This window comes from Mobula hypostoma, chromosome 9 (genome assembly GCF_963921235.1).
Source record: "Mobula hypostoma chromosome 9, sMobHyp1.1, whole genome shotgun sequence".
In the NCBI taxonomy this organism is placed as follows: Eukaryota; Metazoa; Chordata; class Chondrichthyes; order Myliobatiformes; family Myliobatidae; genus Mobula; species Mobula hypostoma.
Window position 1 is genome coordinate 15,881,223 of NC_086105.1, and position 14,615 is coordinate 15,895,837.

Here is a 14,615-nt window from a genome sequence, read left to right on the forward strand (position 1 = left end):
ACTATTCATTGATTGCTACTTTCTGTTCATATACCCAAAGTGACGAGCCTCCTGCTCAGCATTATGTGAATTAATCCATTCGCTCAGTTGCTGGGGTTGGTGCTTGGGGTGGAAGTGGAAATCAATTCAAGAAGACAGCACACATGAAAACAACTTGGATTTGCATAGGCTTCCAAAAGCAAGTTTTTCTTTGAATAAGTTCCATGGTGTTTCTTTGCTTCATGTCTGTCTGTGGGAAGACGAGTCCCAGGGTTGTACACTAAATACATCCTTTGATAATAAATGTAAATTTGAATCATCTTTGAACTCCAAGGAGTAACAAGCTCTGCCTTCAACTAGGAATAAAAGTTTTATGTTATATGTTATATATATATTAGAAAATCATTTTGATAAAAGATGCAGTTTCAGCAAGTGTACAGGAAACAGCAAACAACTTTGAAATGGTGAAATGTGGCATCCAGCACTGCTCCGCATTGGAATCATGCAGCAGGCCCGAAGAGCTGAATGACTCATGAAGAGTAGTGCCAGATTTAAAAAGTAACAGGGCCTGTTGGGACTTTCTGCTCTTTTGAGATCACGACAGCCATTACTTGCTGTGAGTTTGGGATTGACTGGGTTATTAGGCAATTGGCAAGGGCCAGTGAAAAGGAGCTTAGGCGTAAGTGGACAGGCAATTGATGGAATGGACAGAGTTAGGGTGGAGAACTGAGGCTTTGGCTCAAAATGAAGAAGCCTCAGTCCTGGAGGCCATTGTGTGAGATCTTCAGTGTAGAAGTCTGAGGTCGGAGGCTTTGGCTCGAGCGGGTTTAGCAAGGAAGTAAATGTAAACAGCAGGTTAGAATAAATTTGTTTTTCTTTACAGTAGTTAACTAAAAAGATACCAAGTTACAACTAATGAATAAAGTAGGGATGTAGGATCAGGTGACAAATTGTAGCTGCATGACGTGGGAGCTGGTGTACCCCATTTTGGGTCCTGGTGACCAGACTTACAGCAAGCATTGGCTGCTCTAGGAGCTCAGGCTCAAAGCTGATGACCTGAGATCTGAGCTTCAAACACCATGACGCATCAGAGAAGAGAGTTACCTGGACCCTGTGTTTCAGGAGGCAGTCACATTCAATAGATTAACTACGTTCTTCAAATCCAGGGACAAATGGGCGTGACCGTGAGAGAGGCAGGTAAGCGGGTCGAAGAGGTACTGCAAGACATGTCTCAGCCCTTGAACTTGCTCAGCAGGACTGAGATTGTTGCTCCATGAGAGGATCAGAGTGAGGGCTGTAGGGAGGATAGGCAATGTGGTTCAGAGTGCCACTCAGGAGAGGGGAGGGAGAAGAGAAATTAGTTATAATTGGATGTAGCTGTAGCGTAATTGTAGTCGTACAGTCAGGGAAATAGACTCTCGAGGATTGAGAGTCCAGAGCTCTGTTATCTGCCTGGTGCCCAGGTTGGGATATCTCATCTGAACAGCTGAGGAATTTCGAATGGGAGGGAGGGGAAAGATCCATTTGTTGTGGTCCACATGAGTACCAATGGCGTAAGAAGAACAAGGAAAGAGGTTCTGCTGATGAAATACAAGCAGCTAAACAAATGACAGAGCAAGTTAGATGAGTGTAGAATGTGAATCTAATTAGGAGTGGGGTAGATATAGGGCCATTGAAATTCAATGTAGAGAGCTGCAAAGACCAGCGCGTAAGAAAGAAAAATCTATAGGAGAAATGCCGAAGAAGAAAGTAGCGGACAGGGAAAATTACAGAGACTTTTGGTTCTAGAACGTCAGTAGTTACTGCAGGAGTATGTTTTATGAGTCCGTCAGTCAGACTCAGCAATCCTGCACAGCAACTTTATTTTCTTCCCCTTCACCAAATCCCTTGATGAGCTGAGATCCATCGATTTGAGTCTTGAATATACCCATTGAAAGAGCACGCTGATTGGATTACAAACGACAGTACACTGATTCCTTTGTGACGCCTTGCACCACTAGGCTTTTCATCACCTTATACCGGATTCTGCTTCAGTGCTGTATTTCATTGCCACAATTTATTCAAAACCTAACATTGCTACAGCATCGTACAGGATGAAACAGAATAGCAGAAGGTTCTTCATCTTGACCAGAAATTCCTTGATGCGATTTTAATAAAACTGCCGGGTCATCATCCGGCAAAGGAAGAAATTACTATGGAATTTAGTTGTGTCAGCTAGTTCCAGGCATATTAAGTGAAGAAGCTTTCCAAGATCAAAAAAAGAATTAATTGATGCAGGATAATTTAAATACATCTGTTGGCATGCAAGGTGAACTTACCCAGGAGCAGAGGATCCAGGAGGAATTGGCAGCACTTCCACAGATCACAACTCATGATTTTGAATCTTACCATCAGCGTCTCAAAGGATGGCATGGTAACCAGTGATTGCATGCTACTCATAAAGGCAAGTCATGCAAGTTCTGGAAACACCAGCCATCTACATGTCTACAGAATAAAAGCCTTTTTTAAAATGTGATTTGACTTGCCAGCACAGGAGTTTACTCCTAAATCAATTCCATCAGTTTATATAAACCTCAGACGCTGACCTCAACTCTAAATTTAAAATTACTACATAATTAGTGGTAAATTAGTGTCTTACTGGATATGTCTCTTTAACATCTTAATCCATCATTATCATAATGTATAAATCACCACATATCAATGACGTTAATAAACAATAATTAGTTAAATTAACTAGGATAATTGAATGAATTAATTTCTATTGCTATTCTGTGAAACTTGATGAGAACTGACATAGTGCAAGAAGAATTAAAAACTAATACTGGACAGTTTAAACCCATAGCGCCCAGGACCTCCAAGTGTTGCAAACTAATCCCTCGAACATGAAGTCTAACAGGAGGCGGATCAAATGGCCTGCAGCTAACATGACTTCACTGTGGAAGCAGTTTGATGAAGATGTTCAGCAGGCTGGATGGAGAGCGAGGTGTCTCCCAGTGGAGGTTGGTTGTAGGGGATTCGTAGCCCGTTCTTTAGCTAGAGCCTTCAGCATTTTGGGCATCGAGGGAGAGAGGAAGGGGAGAGCCATCCGCAGTACCACCGATGCGGCAGAGAGGGCCTCAAGATGGCTGTGGCTCCAAAGAGGGGAGCCATGGAGTCATAAGTAGCTAGCCATCTGGACACAAGCTGGGGTCTGATCAGCCCCGGCTGAGTCACCTGGAGGAGGTTGTATGATGTTGAAAGACCCAAAACACCCGATGATTCCAGGAACATCACTAAAGATGTGTCCAGAAGCATCAATAGATGTATGTACACAGCAAGAAAAACATGACCAGCACTCAAAGGGGATAATACAGCCTTCCTTGTCAATGGTTTCAATCGTTCAATTTAATATCAGACAATCTATACAGTATACATGCTGAAATCTTTACTCTTTGCAGACATCCATGAAGAGGAGAGAAAACCCCAAAAAGTGAATGGCAGAAAATTTTTAGAACCCCAAAATCCTCCCTCCCATGCACAAGCAGCAGCAGAAGCATTAATCCCCCCCACTCCCTCCTTACTTTAGCAAACATTGACCCCACCCACCCACTTTGCAATAGCAAGCCTCGAGAGACTGTGATCAAAAACGACTGTGTCCTAACACTTTGACATCACAACAGGCTCTCTCACTCACTAGTAAGAGGAAATTAAGGACCTTGTGTCTACAATGAACACTTTTGTCAAGGTACATTATATACAGACAATATTCCTGCCTTGCTCTTAGAGCAAACAGGCAAAATAAGTAGCACTCTGAACTAAATCAGGAAAAGCATGCCTTCAAAATTAGGTGCAAACCTGAGCAAGGGCAGCAAACTGACCCAGCAGTTAGCCCTGCCACCACCCACTCCAGGCACTCAAGTTGAACCCTGCTGGCAGTCTGTGTGGGTTTTAACGCTCTGTGACCACGGGAGTTTCTGCTGGATGCTCTGGTTTCTCTCTGCGTCCCAGATATGTGCAGGTAGATTAATTAGATACAGTAAATTACCCTTTTGTGTAAGCACGTGCTAAAACGAGCAAAGGGGAGGGGGGGAGTGGCACGGTAGCGTGGTGGTTAGCACGATGTTTTACTGCCAGCAACACTTCAAATCTCGCCACCGCCTGTAAGGAGTTCATACGTTCTTCCCCCGTAACCGCGTGGGTTTCCTCCAGGTGCTTCAGTTTCCTCCCACAATCCAAAGATGTACCGGTTGCTAGGTTAATTGGTCATTGTAAATTATCCCATGATTAGGCTCGGGTTAAATCGGGCGGCGGGGGGGGGGCGGGCATTGCTGGGCGATGTGGTTTGAGAGGCCGGAAGGGCCAGTTCTGTGTTGTATTGTGGCGGGTCGCCCATGCAGCAAGTGAACCGGCTCCAGCAGTCGCTGGCAAACCCGCAGCCCGCGGCAACCGAGAGGAATCTGAGTGCGGGGCAGACCTCGGCCCAGAAGCCGACGCCGCTTCCGCCCCGCAGAGAGCGGGGGTTGCTGGGAGCGGGTACTTAAGCGCACGCCAATTCAAACAGTACAAGGTTCAACCCGACCCACTCAAGTCAGTGTGTTGCTTTCACTCGTCGCGTATCAGCTCGACCACATCGGTGACCCCGACTGTCCAACAGCATTTGGACCCGACATGAAGGACTCTGCTCTGCAGAATACAGTTTCCCTTATACTACCAACCTTCTGGACCACCCAACCCCTGGTCTGGTTTGAGCAAGCAGAGGCCCAGTTCCAGGTCAGGCAAATTGTCTCAGATGCCACCAGGTATTACTACGTGGTGGGCGCCCTCGACCAGGAGACAGCGGGTCACATTATCAAATTTAGTATCTCAATAAATAAATACAAAGGAAAGGTGATGGGAATGTGAGAGAAAACAGGGACAAAGAGTGTGGATATAATACTGATGGATTCTCGGGAGCTATCACGGACTTAACAGACGTAGCTCGCCACAAGTTCAGAAAAAATGACTGATATTTCAGATCATTAGTTATTGACACAAAGCATTAAAAGTGCTTCTCTCTACCAAGATGCTGAACAACCTGCTAAGTAGTTTCAGCCCTTTTTAAAACTTTTATTTCAAATTCCATCATGGTCAGTATTTTGCATTTAGATGGTGGAACTTTTAGAAACATAATCTCAAGCTACAGATAAACCAATAAGCCTCTCTAACAGATAACTCTTGGAAACAAGACAGCAGTTGTTAAATCAATACCCAGAGTCATTGCTATACAAATTACTGTCAGTGAAACCGAGGACACCAGTTTAAAATAGATTTCAAAGGCAGACAGGGTACAAGCATATGATGCACAGAGATACTGTAAGTGCACAGTGTGAACCAGAATACCAACAGGTGAACGAATAGGAATATACAGACTGACATTTCCCCCCAGCCATGAGAAAAGTATTAGAAAACGAGCAGAAATAATCAAAGCTAGCAAAGGGGGAACCAATTTACACAGTGAGAACACTTTTTATATCACATTTATTGCTGATGTAGGATAAGAAACTAATACACACTGACAGCTTAAGTCAATTATAGTGGCAGAGTGCAACATTTGAACACAAACCAATTAGAAGTACTCGGTCCCTCAGACCCTCTGGCCTACTCCATCATTCAAGATCACGGCCGATTTAATTGTAATGTCATCTCCACAATCCTGCCGATCCTCCTGTAATCTTCCACCTCCGGCTCATCAAAAGTCCTTAAGACCATAGGACAAATGATCTTAAGGGCAAATGAGCAGAATTAGGCCATTTTAATGTTTCTTAATTGTACATATGGTTTTTTTGTGTTCTATCGCTGAGCAGCAGTGAACCATCTGATTGGCCTATCAGAGTTCTCTTTGGGAACTAGACTTAATCAGCATTTCTGATCCGGCAATTGTTCACGACTGCACTTAATAAAAAAAAAAAATTCGGCTCAACATGTCTTCTCCACCTATTAACCATCTAGCTCTTGGATCTAACTTGGCAAAAACAAATATATATAGCAGTACTTTTAAACCTGCTGTATAGGCCAATCCACTGTACAGAGGATACAATGAATTGCAGGAGCTTTGACGAATTCCAACCATACCATTGACTTCAGAGGACCATGGAGATGGGAGGTCTGGGAGCTAAGGGCCCGAGTAATTGGGTACAATTAAACCTAGAATTTGTAAAAGTGTCAAAGCAATAATAATATGCTGTTAATATCACAGATGTTTGAGCAAAAGCAGGAATGAGTATCCATCTGTTTTAAAATAGGACAATGCTGTCAAAGGCTATCAAACCATAATGCTTTTATATGTTTATAGTTTGATCTCAAGTACTATGGATGAAAGAGAATGATTAAAAGAGAAGAGGGATTTAAAATAAATTCTCTTCTGGTGTCAAACATCTTCTGAAGATGTAGTAGCAGCAAGAGACATTAAATAAAAGGGCTGTAAGTATTATCAATTCATTTATCAAGCTCTAGGTCTTCACCTGGAACTCCATTACGACATCTAATTGTACCATATTATTGGGTGGCACCCAAGTAGTCTGCTGGAACTACACATACCTTGGCAAATTTAAAAGAAAGCTGATGAATAGAATGGAACGTTGTTGTCATTACTCAAGGCAACAAGAATGCGGTGCTGGATAACAATGAAAGATTGTCTTTAGCGTGCTAAGTAATACCCAATGTTAATGGCTACTGCAGTCAACATAAACGAAACGATAGATAATTTAATTTGTAAATAATTTAGTTCTTTAATTCTTAATGAAATCAAGTAGATTAGGTTGGAAGATGCACTTGAATATTGGACTTTAGTGCATGGCACTGTGCTCAACGAGCCATACAATCTCTTTTCTCCTCTGTTCTTAAGCAAGTCACCTTGTTAGGTGAAAAAGGGGTCAAAATTGAGAAGACAAATGTTTCCTTCCATGATGGTGGTGAACGTGAAGAGGAGTTCATCAGTGCTCAGTATATAAGATACACAGTGAACTGAAAATCTGTCCTATATTTGTATTTGGCTTTGATACACGGCAGCATGATGGATGCCATGCAGAAACACATTACAGGGATGATAAAGATGTTTGAGTGAGCGTATTTTCAAACAACACATCACGGCCTCATTCCTATTTCAGAACCACAGAGAATTCTGATCTTTACTCAATTGTGCAAGATTTGCACCATAAGGAATATATTAAACATGTTAATAAACAGTGGAAATAACATGGAGATGAAGTTTTAACTTGAACAGCATACTTAAATCAAACTAAGACATATATGTTTTAAAAAATAAATCCTAATGGAATTTTTAAAAATCACAACAGAAAAATATGATCTTCAATATGGTTAACATAACCTTCTATCTGATATAGCTCGTGATAAATAAAAGTGACGTATCCTGGTATTTTACTAATTGTCAATTAACAGCACTGAGAGGTAGAACATGGAACATTCTTCAATCTGACAACTGTAAATTAACATCCTCTAATTAATTGTAAAATGTCTTGATTAAATATCCTCTCAAACAGAGAAGAGTATTTGCAAAAAAAATCATAAAGCTCCAAGTCTCACCTTTCTGCTGGGCTGTCAGGTTCAATGTATGCGATCAGTGGTGGGGAAGACAAGGTCTCTGTGGCAAAAACACCTCCCTGGAGCTGAATTCCAAACCCGACGATTGGGTCACTGGTTAGAACCACTTCTGCAGTTTCTGTGTGAACAATCTGTCCGGCAGAACCAACCGTGCTGGAGGCTAAAGACACTGTGAAAAGACAGTGGTGGGTATCACTTCTGGGTCCGTGTACATAACTAACATGATGTTGTTGGAGAAACCGTCAGTCTCTGCTTTTGTAACAGTCATTGTAATTGCAAGCTTTTTAAAACATTTGTTGCATCAGCAAATGATAAGAAAGTAATATATTACTCAAGCTGCACCTCCTATATATGAAAAAAAAACTTCCGCATAAAAGTTACAGGACATGAAAAGGTCACGTGGCCCAACTAGACCATGTTAGGCTCTACCTTTCAAGTGGTAAACAACCCAAGTCACATTTACCTGCCTCATCCTATATCCCCTAAACTCCTTTCCCATCTCATATAAACATTGCCTATTTTATTGTATTTTATTGACTTTCTGGCATTTTGAGCAGAATTACCAAGTTGTAAGAAATCAACCAAATCCGATTGGAAGAAATATAAATGTTCTTTTCACAACCCTTAAAGTTTTGACTCAGTTGACTTGTAAATCTTTTCTAAGAACAAGTCAAAATTGCTAAGAAATAAAAGTACACCTTACTGGCACGCTTGTTGAGTTCAAAATATAGCAGACAATTCAGGCAGATTTACAACCAAATTTTTTGTCGTCTCTAAGTTAATTTGTTCCTGATATTTGATTGAACAATTAAGAGAAGGCATCAGAATTAAACAAAACATGCCAGATTAAATCAAAACAAAAAATTATAAAATTTGGAAGTGTAGACCATTTACTTCCCCCATGGTTAAATTACACTAGTGCGGTATTTTCACCTACAATTCATCAGTAATTTTTACACTGGACCTGTCACATACAAGAGCTCTTGTGGTCTTTCTTTTTCAATTTCCTTCTCATCAGAGTTCCTCGTGGACTTGTTGGATAGAGGTTGCGAGGTAGGGTCCCCATATTCAGGGAGCTCAGGCTGTAGGCGCTCATGGAGGTAGGAGGAAATGACGTTGACACCAGAGCAGCTGGGGAAACAAAAACAGAAAACCTGAGTGATCTCGCTCGAGTCTGGAGCATCAAAACAGTTGTCTGTAACACAGCCTGTGTTCTATAATCAAAGATTCAAGATTCAAAGTACATTTATTATCAATGTATGTAGTATACAACCCTGAAATTCATCATTCACACAGACTTATGAACTGACTATAAAAGGTACTGGAAGTATTTAATTTCTTGTAGATTAATGTTGGTGTTTTGGTAGGGAAAAGGAATTCAGGTAGAACATTTAGCCATGACTTTATAGAATGGAGGAGCAGGCTCCAAACTGCTTACTTTAACTCTTATTTTTATGCTCAGGTTTCAATCACAATTAAGTAACACATGAAACATCATGCAACTGCCTTTCCTTTTACTAAAGCCGTTTATGATGCCTTCCTGTAGGCAGCTTCTTAAATCTGCAGCAAGGTGAGAAATGGTTGCAGTGTGGCAAATCAAAGTTCAAAGTAAATTTTATTATCAAAGTACATATATGTCACCACACTCAACTCTGAGATTCTTTTTCCTGGGGGCATACTCAGCAAATCTATAGAATAGTAGCCATAACAGGATCAATGAAACACCTGATGGCATGAACAGTGATTTCTCGAGCTAAAGACATTTCACACTCCCCGCTTCACCATTCCCGTTTCCCTCTCTCACCTCACCTCCTTACCTGCCCATCACTTCCTTCTGGTGCTCCTCCCCCTTTCCCTTTCTTCCATGGCCTTCTAACCCCTGCTATCAGCTTCCCAGCTCTTTACTCCACCCCGCCCCCTTTCCTGGTTTCACCTATCACCTACGATCTTGTAGTTCTTCATCCTCTACCCCCACCTTCTTGCTCTAACTTCTCATTTTTTTCCCCAGTCCTGATGAAGGGTCTCGGCCGGAAACGTCAGCTGTTTACTCTTTTCCATAGAGGCTGCCTGGCCTGCTGAGTTGCTCCAGCATTTTGTGTGTGTTGCTAGGACAAATGAAAGATCAACCAGAGTGCAGAAGACAACAAACTGAACAAATGCAACTGTGAGTAAACAGCAATAAATAATGAGAGCATGAAATTACATGATAAAGAGTCCTTAAAATGAGGTCATTCGTTGTGGAAACATCTCAATGGATGCATGTAGTTATCCTCTTTTGTTCAAGAGCCTGGTGGGTGAGTGGCAGTAACTGTTGTTGAGCCTGACGTTCTGAGTCCTGACCTGCTGGCAGCAGCGAGAGCAGGTAGCTGAGCCAAATACGTCAGGGGCATTACCGGCCAGTGGAAAGTTTGTGATGAATGTCATACTTATTTATTCACTAACACTATTTCCTTTTTTTGTATTTGGATTTTGTTGACTTCTGCACTCTGGTTGAATGTCCTAGTCGGGTGGTCTTTCATTGATTCCGTGATGGTTATTATTTTATAGATTTATTGAGTATGCCCAAAAAATGAATCTTAGCGTTGTATATGGTGACATATATGTACTTTGATAACAAAATTAACTTTGAAGCTCTGCATCTTTGGTTAAGGCAGATGGCAATTAACAAGGTTTCCCTAGTCATAATCAAACTAGCCCACAGTACATGTGTAGATGATAGCTTTTGACAGAATTATCTTTCCTGTACTGCTTTCGTTCGCTTAAAAAAGGGACCCGGGGTCCACAGCCAAAGATCCCTCAACACTGCCACGCAAGCTGATAGGAGAGTCAGAGGCTTGAATTTAAAAGCCACAAGGTAATGCTGCAGCTCTATAAAACTCTGGTTAGGCCTCACTTTGAATATTGTGTTGAGTTCTGGTCACTTCATTATTGGAAGGAGATGTGGCAGTTTTAGAAAGGGTGCAGAAGAGATTTATCAGGCTGCTTCCTGGACTAGAGGGCATGTCTTATGAAGAAAGGTTGAGCAAGCTAGGGGTCTTCTCTTTAGCGGCGGATGACTTGCAGGAAGTACATAAGATGATAAGTGACATAGAAAGTGTGGAAAGACAGCATCAATGCTAATACAAAGAGGGAATAATTTTAAGGTGCTTAGAGGACAATATAGGGGGAAATCTCAGAAGTAGGTTTATTTTACATACATTGTTGTTAGTGACTTGCAAGTGACTGGAAGCCAGGGGCGTTGGTAGAGTTCAGAGGTTGACACATCAGAGACATTTAGATCACTTTTTGACAGGCAATGGTTGTAATAAAAATGGAGGACTATGTGGGAGGAAACGGTTAGATTAATCTTTGCTGAATAAGAGGTTGACGTAACATTGTGGGCTGAAGGGTTTCTATTCTTCTATGTTCTTAACAGCATGCTAAAGCTCACTGTCAAGGCTCAGACATAGGAATCATCAAGTCTCTGCCATATGATCATGGCTGATTTTTCTCAATTTTGTTCACAAACCTTCTCCCTGTAACCTTTTTACACCCATACTAATCAAGAACCTATCAACTACTGCTTTAACTATACCCAATGATTAGGCCTCCACAGTCATTTGCAGCAATGAATTCCACAGGTTCACCTTTTGTCTAAAGCAGGGGTTCCCAACTTGGGTCCATGGGCCTTTTCCTCAATGGTATTGCTCAACAGCATAACAAAGGTTGGGAACCCCTGGTCTAAAGAAGATATCCCCTCATCTATGTTGTCATTTTATTCTCAGATTTTGTCTTCCGGTCCTAGACTCTCCCAACACTGGAAACATCCTCTCCACCCCCATCCTATCCAGCCTTTCAGTACTCAACTACAGGGTGAGTTTGCAGAACAGACAACTCAACACAAAGAAACCATGTATGAGCCAACCAACGACCAGGATGCTGTAGGACATCACTGTAGAAATAACTCATTGGGCATCACTTCCAAACCTTCTTAAAATGGGATGGTGTTTCTTGGCCCAAATCTCAGGGAGAACCATGATACAAAACTGTGCCAAGGTCTTGTGGTCTTGTGTGTGTGTGTGTGTGTGTGTGTGTGTGTGTGTGTGTGTGTGTGTGTGTGTGTGTGTGTGTGTGTGTGTGTGTGTGTGTGTGTGTATTTGATAATGATACAATGATAAAAATAGTGATGATCAACCTGATTCTAACATGGGTCTCTATTGTGGACTGAGAGTGGGAAGGGGCAAGGAAAAGGGAAGGGGAGAGGGGAGGGAGCAGGAAGCACCAGAGAGACATTCTGTAATGATCAATAAGCCAATTGCTTGGAATCAAATCACCTTGCCTGGTGTTTCAGGGCTGGGTGTATCTGCACCTGCACCAGCACCACCCTGGTACTTTTTCTCTGCCACTTGTCCTAACCCCTCCTGTGGTGCCCCACTCTCACCATTCCCAACATCCTTTGTTCCCACCAGATTTACAGACTCACTCTCCGCTCCACATTGACAAATACAATACTGTGCAAAAGTCTTACAGTAGGTGTCTTAGTGCGTGCACGCGCTCTCTCTCTCTCTCTCCCCCGCCTCTCTCTCTCTCCCCCCGCCTCTCTCTCTCTCCCCCGCCTCTCTCTCTCTCCCCCTCTCTCTCTCTCTCTCTATATATATATATATATATATATATATATATATATATACACACACACACACACACACACACACCCCCTAAGACTTCTGCAGTGTACTGTATTTTTTGTCTAATAAGAGAAAAACAGATTCGGCAAGAACTTGCTTCAGGGAATAGTAATATGTACCTTGGTATATGTAAACTGAGTATTGTACGGAAAAGAATAGTGAGGGCTAATAACTGATAAATGGGGGTGTAGATTGTGCTAATGAGATAACAGGGAACCACACATAAAGCCTAAAAGTAGAGACATGGAAAAAGCAGTGATAACACCCATGTGTTAATTATATTATAGTGTGCACCTATTGTTGTAATAGAAAATTGGATTTACTGTTATCTATGTTAGTAATTTGTGTAATGTGGATAATAATTTCACTCTGTAATTAAGACATTAAAGTCTTTCTTAACCACCATTCTGTTCTCAAAACCCAGTATTACTGTCCCTGTGTAATCTCATCAACTACGAATGTAAAAGCTGTTTGAAATTCTCGCTGAGAGAGATTAGCTTTGACCACGGGTCTCCTGGAGTGCACCAACTTAAATAAATCACCTGTTATTTTGAATGCTACTACATGTGGCCTTTCAATTTGCTCCTCCTTGAAGAACTCAGTGGGTCGGAGAGCATAAATGGAGGAAACGGTGTGGGGCGAACCCTGCTTGAGGACTGAAGAGTGTACAGAGAAGACCGCCTGTACCCAGCAGCCGGACAGGTGAGACAGGGGTATTGAATGAGGTGGGGGCTGATGAGTGCATGGAGCCAGGTGGGTGGGAGGGCAGAGGGAAGGAATGGACAAAACCTGGAAGTGGTACATGGCACCAGATAAGAAAGGATGATGGCCACAATGAGTCGGGCGTTGGGGGGGGGGGGGGGGTGAAGTGGAACTTTGTTTGGTCGTGCCTGGAAAGCTTTCAAAAACAATAATGCAGAGGACAATTAACTTCCTCTTGAATAATCGGGGTTAATGTTTGTTTGTTTGTTTGTTTATTTATATACAGTGAGGAATCCAGCCCTTTGAGCCACACCACCCAACAAACCGTTCCCCCCCCACCCCCCGATTTAACCCTAGCCAAATCATGGGAAATTTTGCAATGACCAGTTGACCTATCAACTGGTAGGTCTTTGAAATGTGGGAAGGAACCAGAGCACCTGGAGACATGAGACATGAGAGTCGCTGGTACCATAAGGCGTTGAGCTAGTTACTACACTATTGTGCCAACCCATAAAAAGAGCTACATCAACTGTCTCACAAAGGAACATGTTTTGGTGAAAAGAAGCTATTCCAGTAGGAGAGAAGTATTAATATTAGCATTAACCCAGCAGATACTTCCCATCACTTATCCATTCCTTGAACCAACCAGCAAAACACTAATCAGTAGATCAGTATATGCCCTATAATGGGTATGGTCTTCTTTTGTTTTAGTTGTGCTCTTCTTTGCAAATAATCTGTATAATTTATGTTTAAGTTTGTATGTTGTTCTTGTGAATGTACAGATCTTTGGCATTGACAGGATTTTAACAATATTGTCAATAAAGCATATGAAATACTAAATCTGGTGAGCAGAGGGATTTGACACAAAAGTCACCAAGCCTAAATAAAATACTTGTTTAACTCAGCTGGGGTATTACGCCCATCCTCATATTAAGACAGCTTTAGTCTTGGTCCGGAATGCAAGAGAGACAACCAAGAATGGCTTCGGCTATTCAGATAGACCGGAAATGATGGGGGCTGTGCTCAGAACAAAGACCAAGAGGTGAGCACATTGAAATGTTAAAGATCATGAACGGTTTACACTGAGTTAACGAAGGGAAAATATTTCCCAGTATTGAAGCCACAACAGCCCTGGGAACAGACTTAATGGAATTGGCAATAAAACTGAAGTAAATGAAAAATCTACTTTATGTTAAAAGTCACTAAATTGTTAGTTAATGAAAACAGAACTGATGCTTAGTGTAAAGAGAACACAAAAAGCAAAAGCTACTGAATTATGGAAAAATTGGTACAAAGTAAGTGGGAGGGTGGTGGTAAAGTAACTCAGCTCCTCTTCAAATGTGCCACTGGACTTAATGGGCTGAATGTCCGCCTTCTGAGATTTAGTTATCTGTAATCCTACTACTTTCTCTCAACAAGGTAAGAAAGGTGACGACTAACTAAAGCAATACATTTAAAACTGAATAAATCACGTCTGTGATTTGTTATAATCAAATGGAAGGTTGTCTTAATGCTCAGGTGGATACTATACTCAATACAAACATAAATCTGATCCAAATCCTGATACAATATATTAATTGATTTTAACTGCATACTTTTAGTTAAAATTGAGGGAGGAATAGAACCAAACAGATGAGCGTCCTGGACAGGATGAACAGCAAGGATTATTTCCATTGGTGACGGCTTTAAGGT

At 41.7% G+C, this 14,615-nt stretch overlaps 1 protein-coding gene across 5 annotated transcripts in view; it reads right to left on the reverse strand.

Moving 5' to 3' along the window:
- grip1 (glutamate receptor interacting protein 1) overlaps positions 1–14,615 on the reverse strand; it is a 344,918-nt gene that overhangs the window by 67,447 nt on the left and 262,856 nt on the right. For all 5 annotated transcript variants that reach the window (XM_063057778.1, XM_063057779.1, XM_063057783.1 and 2 more), the window contains 2 exons: positions 8,533–8,688; positions 7,540–7,726 (listed from right to left, as the gene is read on the reverse strand). In XM_063057778.1, coding sequence (XP_062913848.1) covers positions 7,540–7,726; positions 8,533–8,688 — 343 coding nt within the window. The remainder of the gene's footprint in view (positions 1–7,539; positions 7,727–8,532; positions 8,689–14,615) is intronic.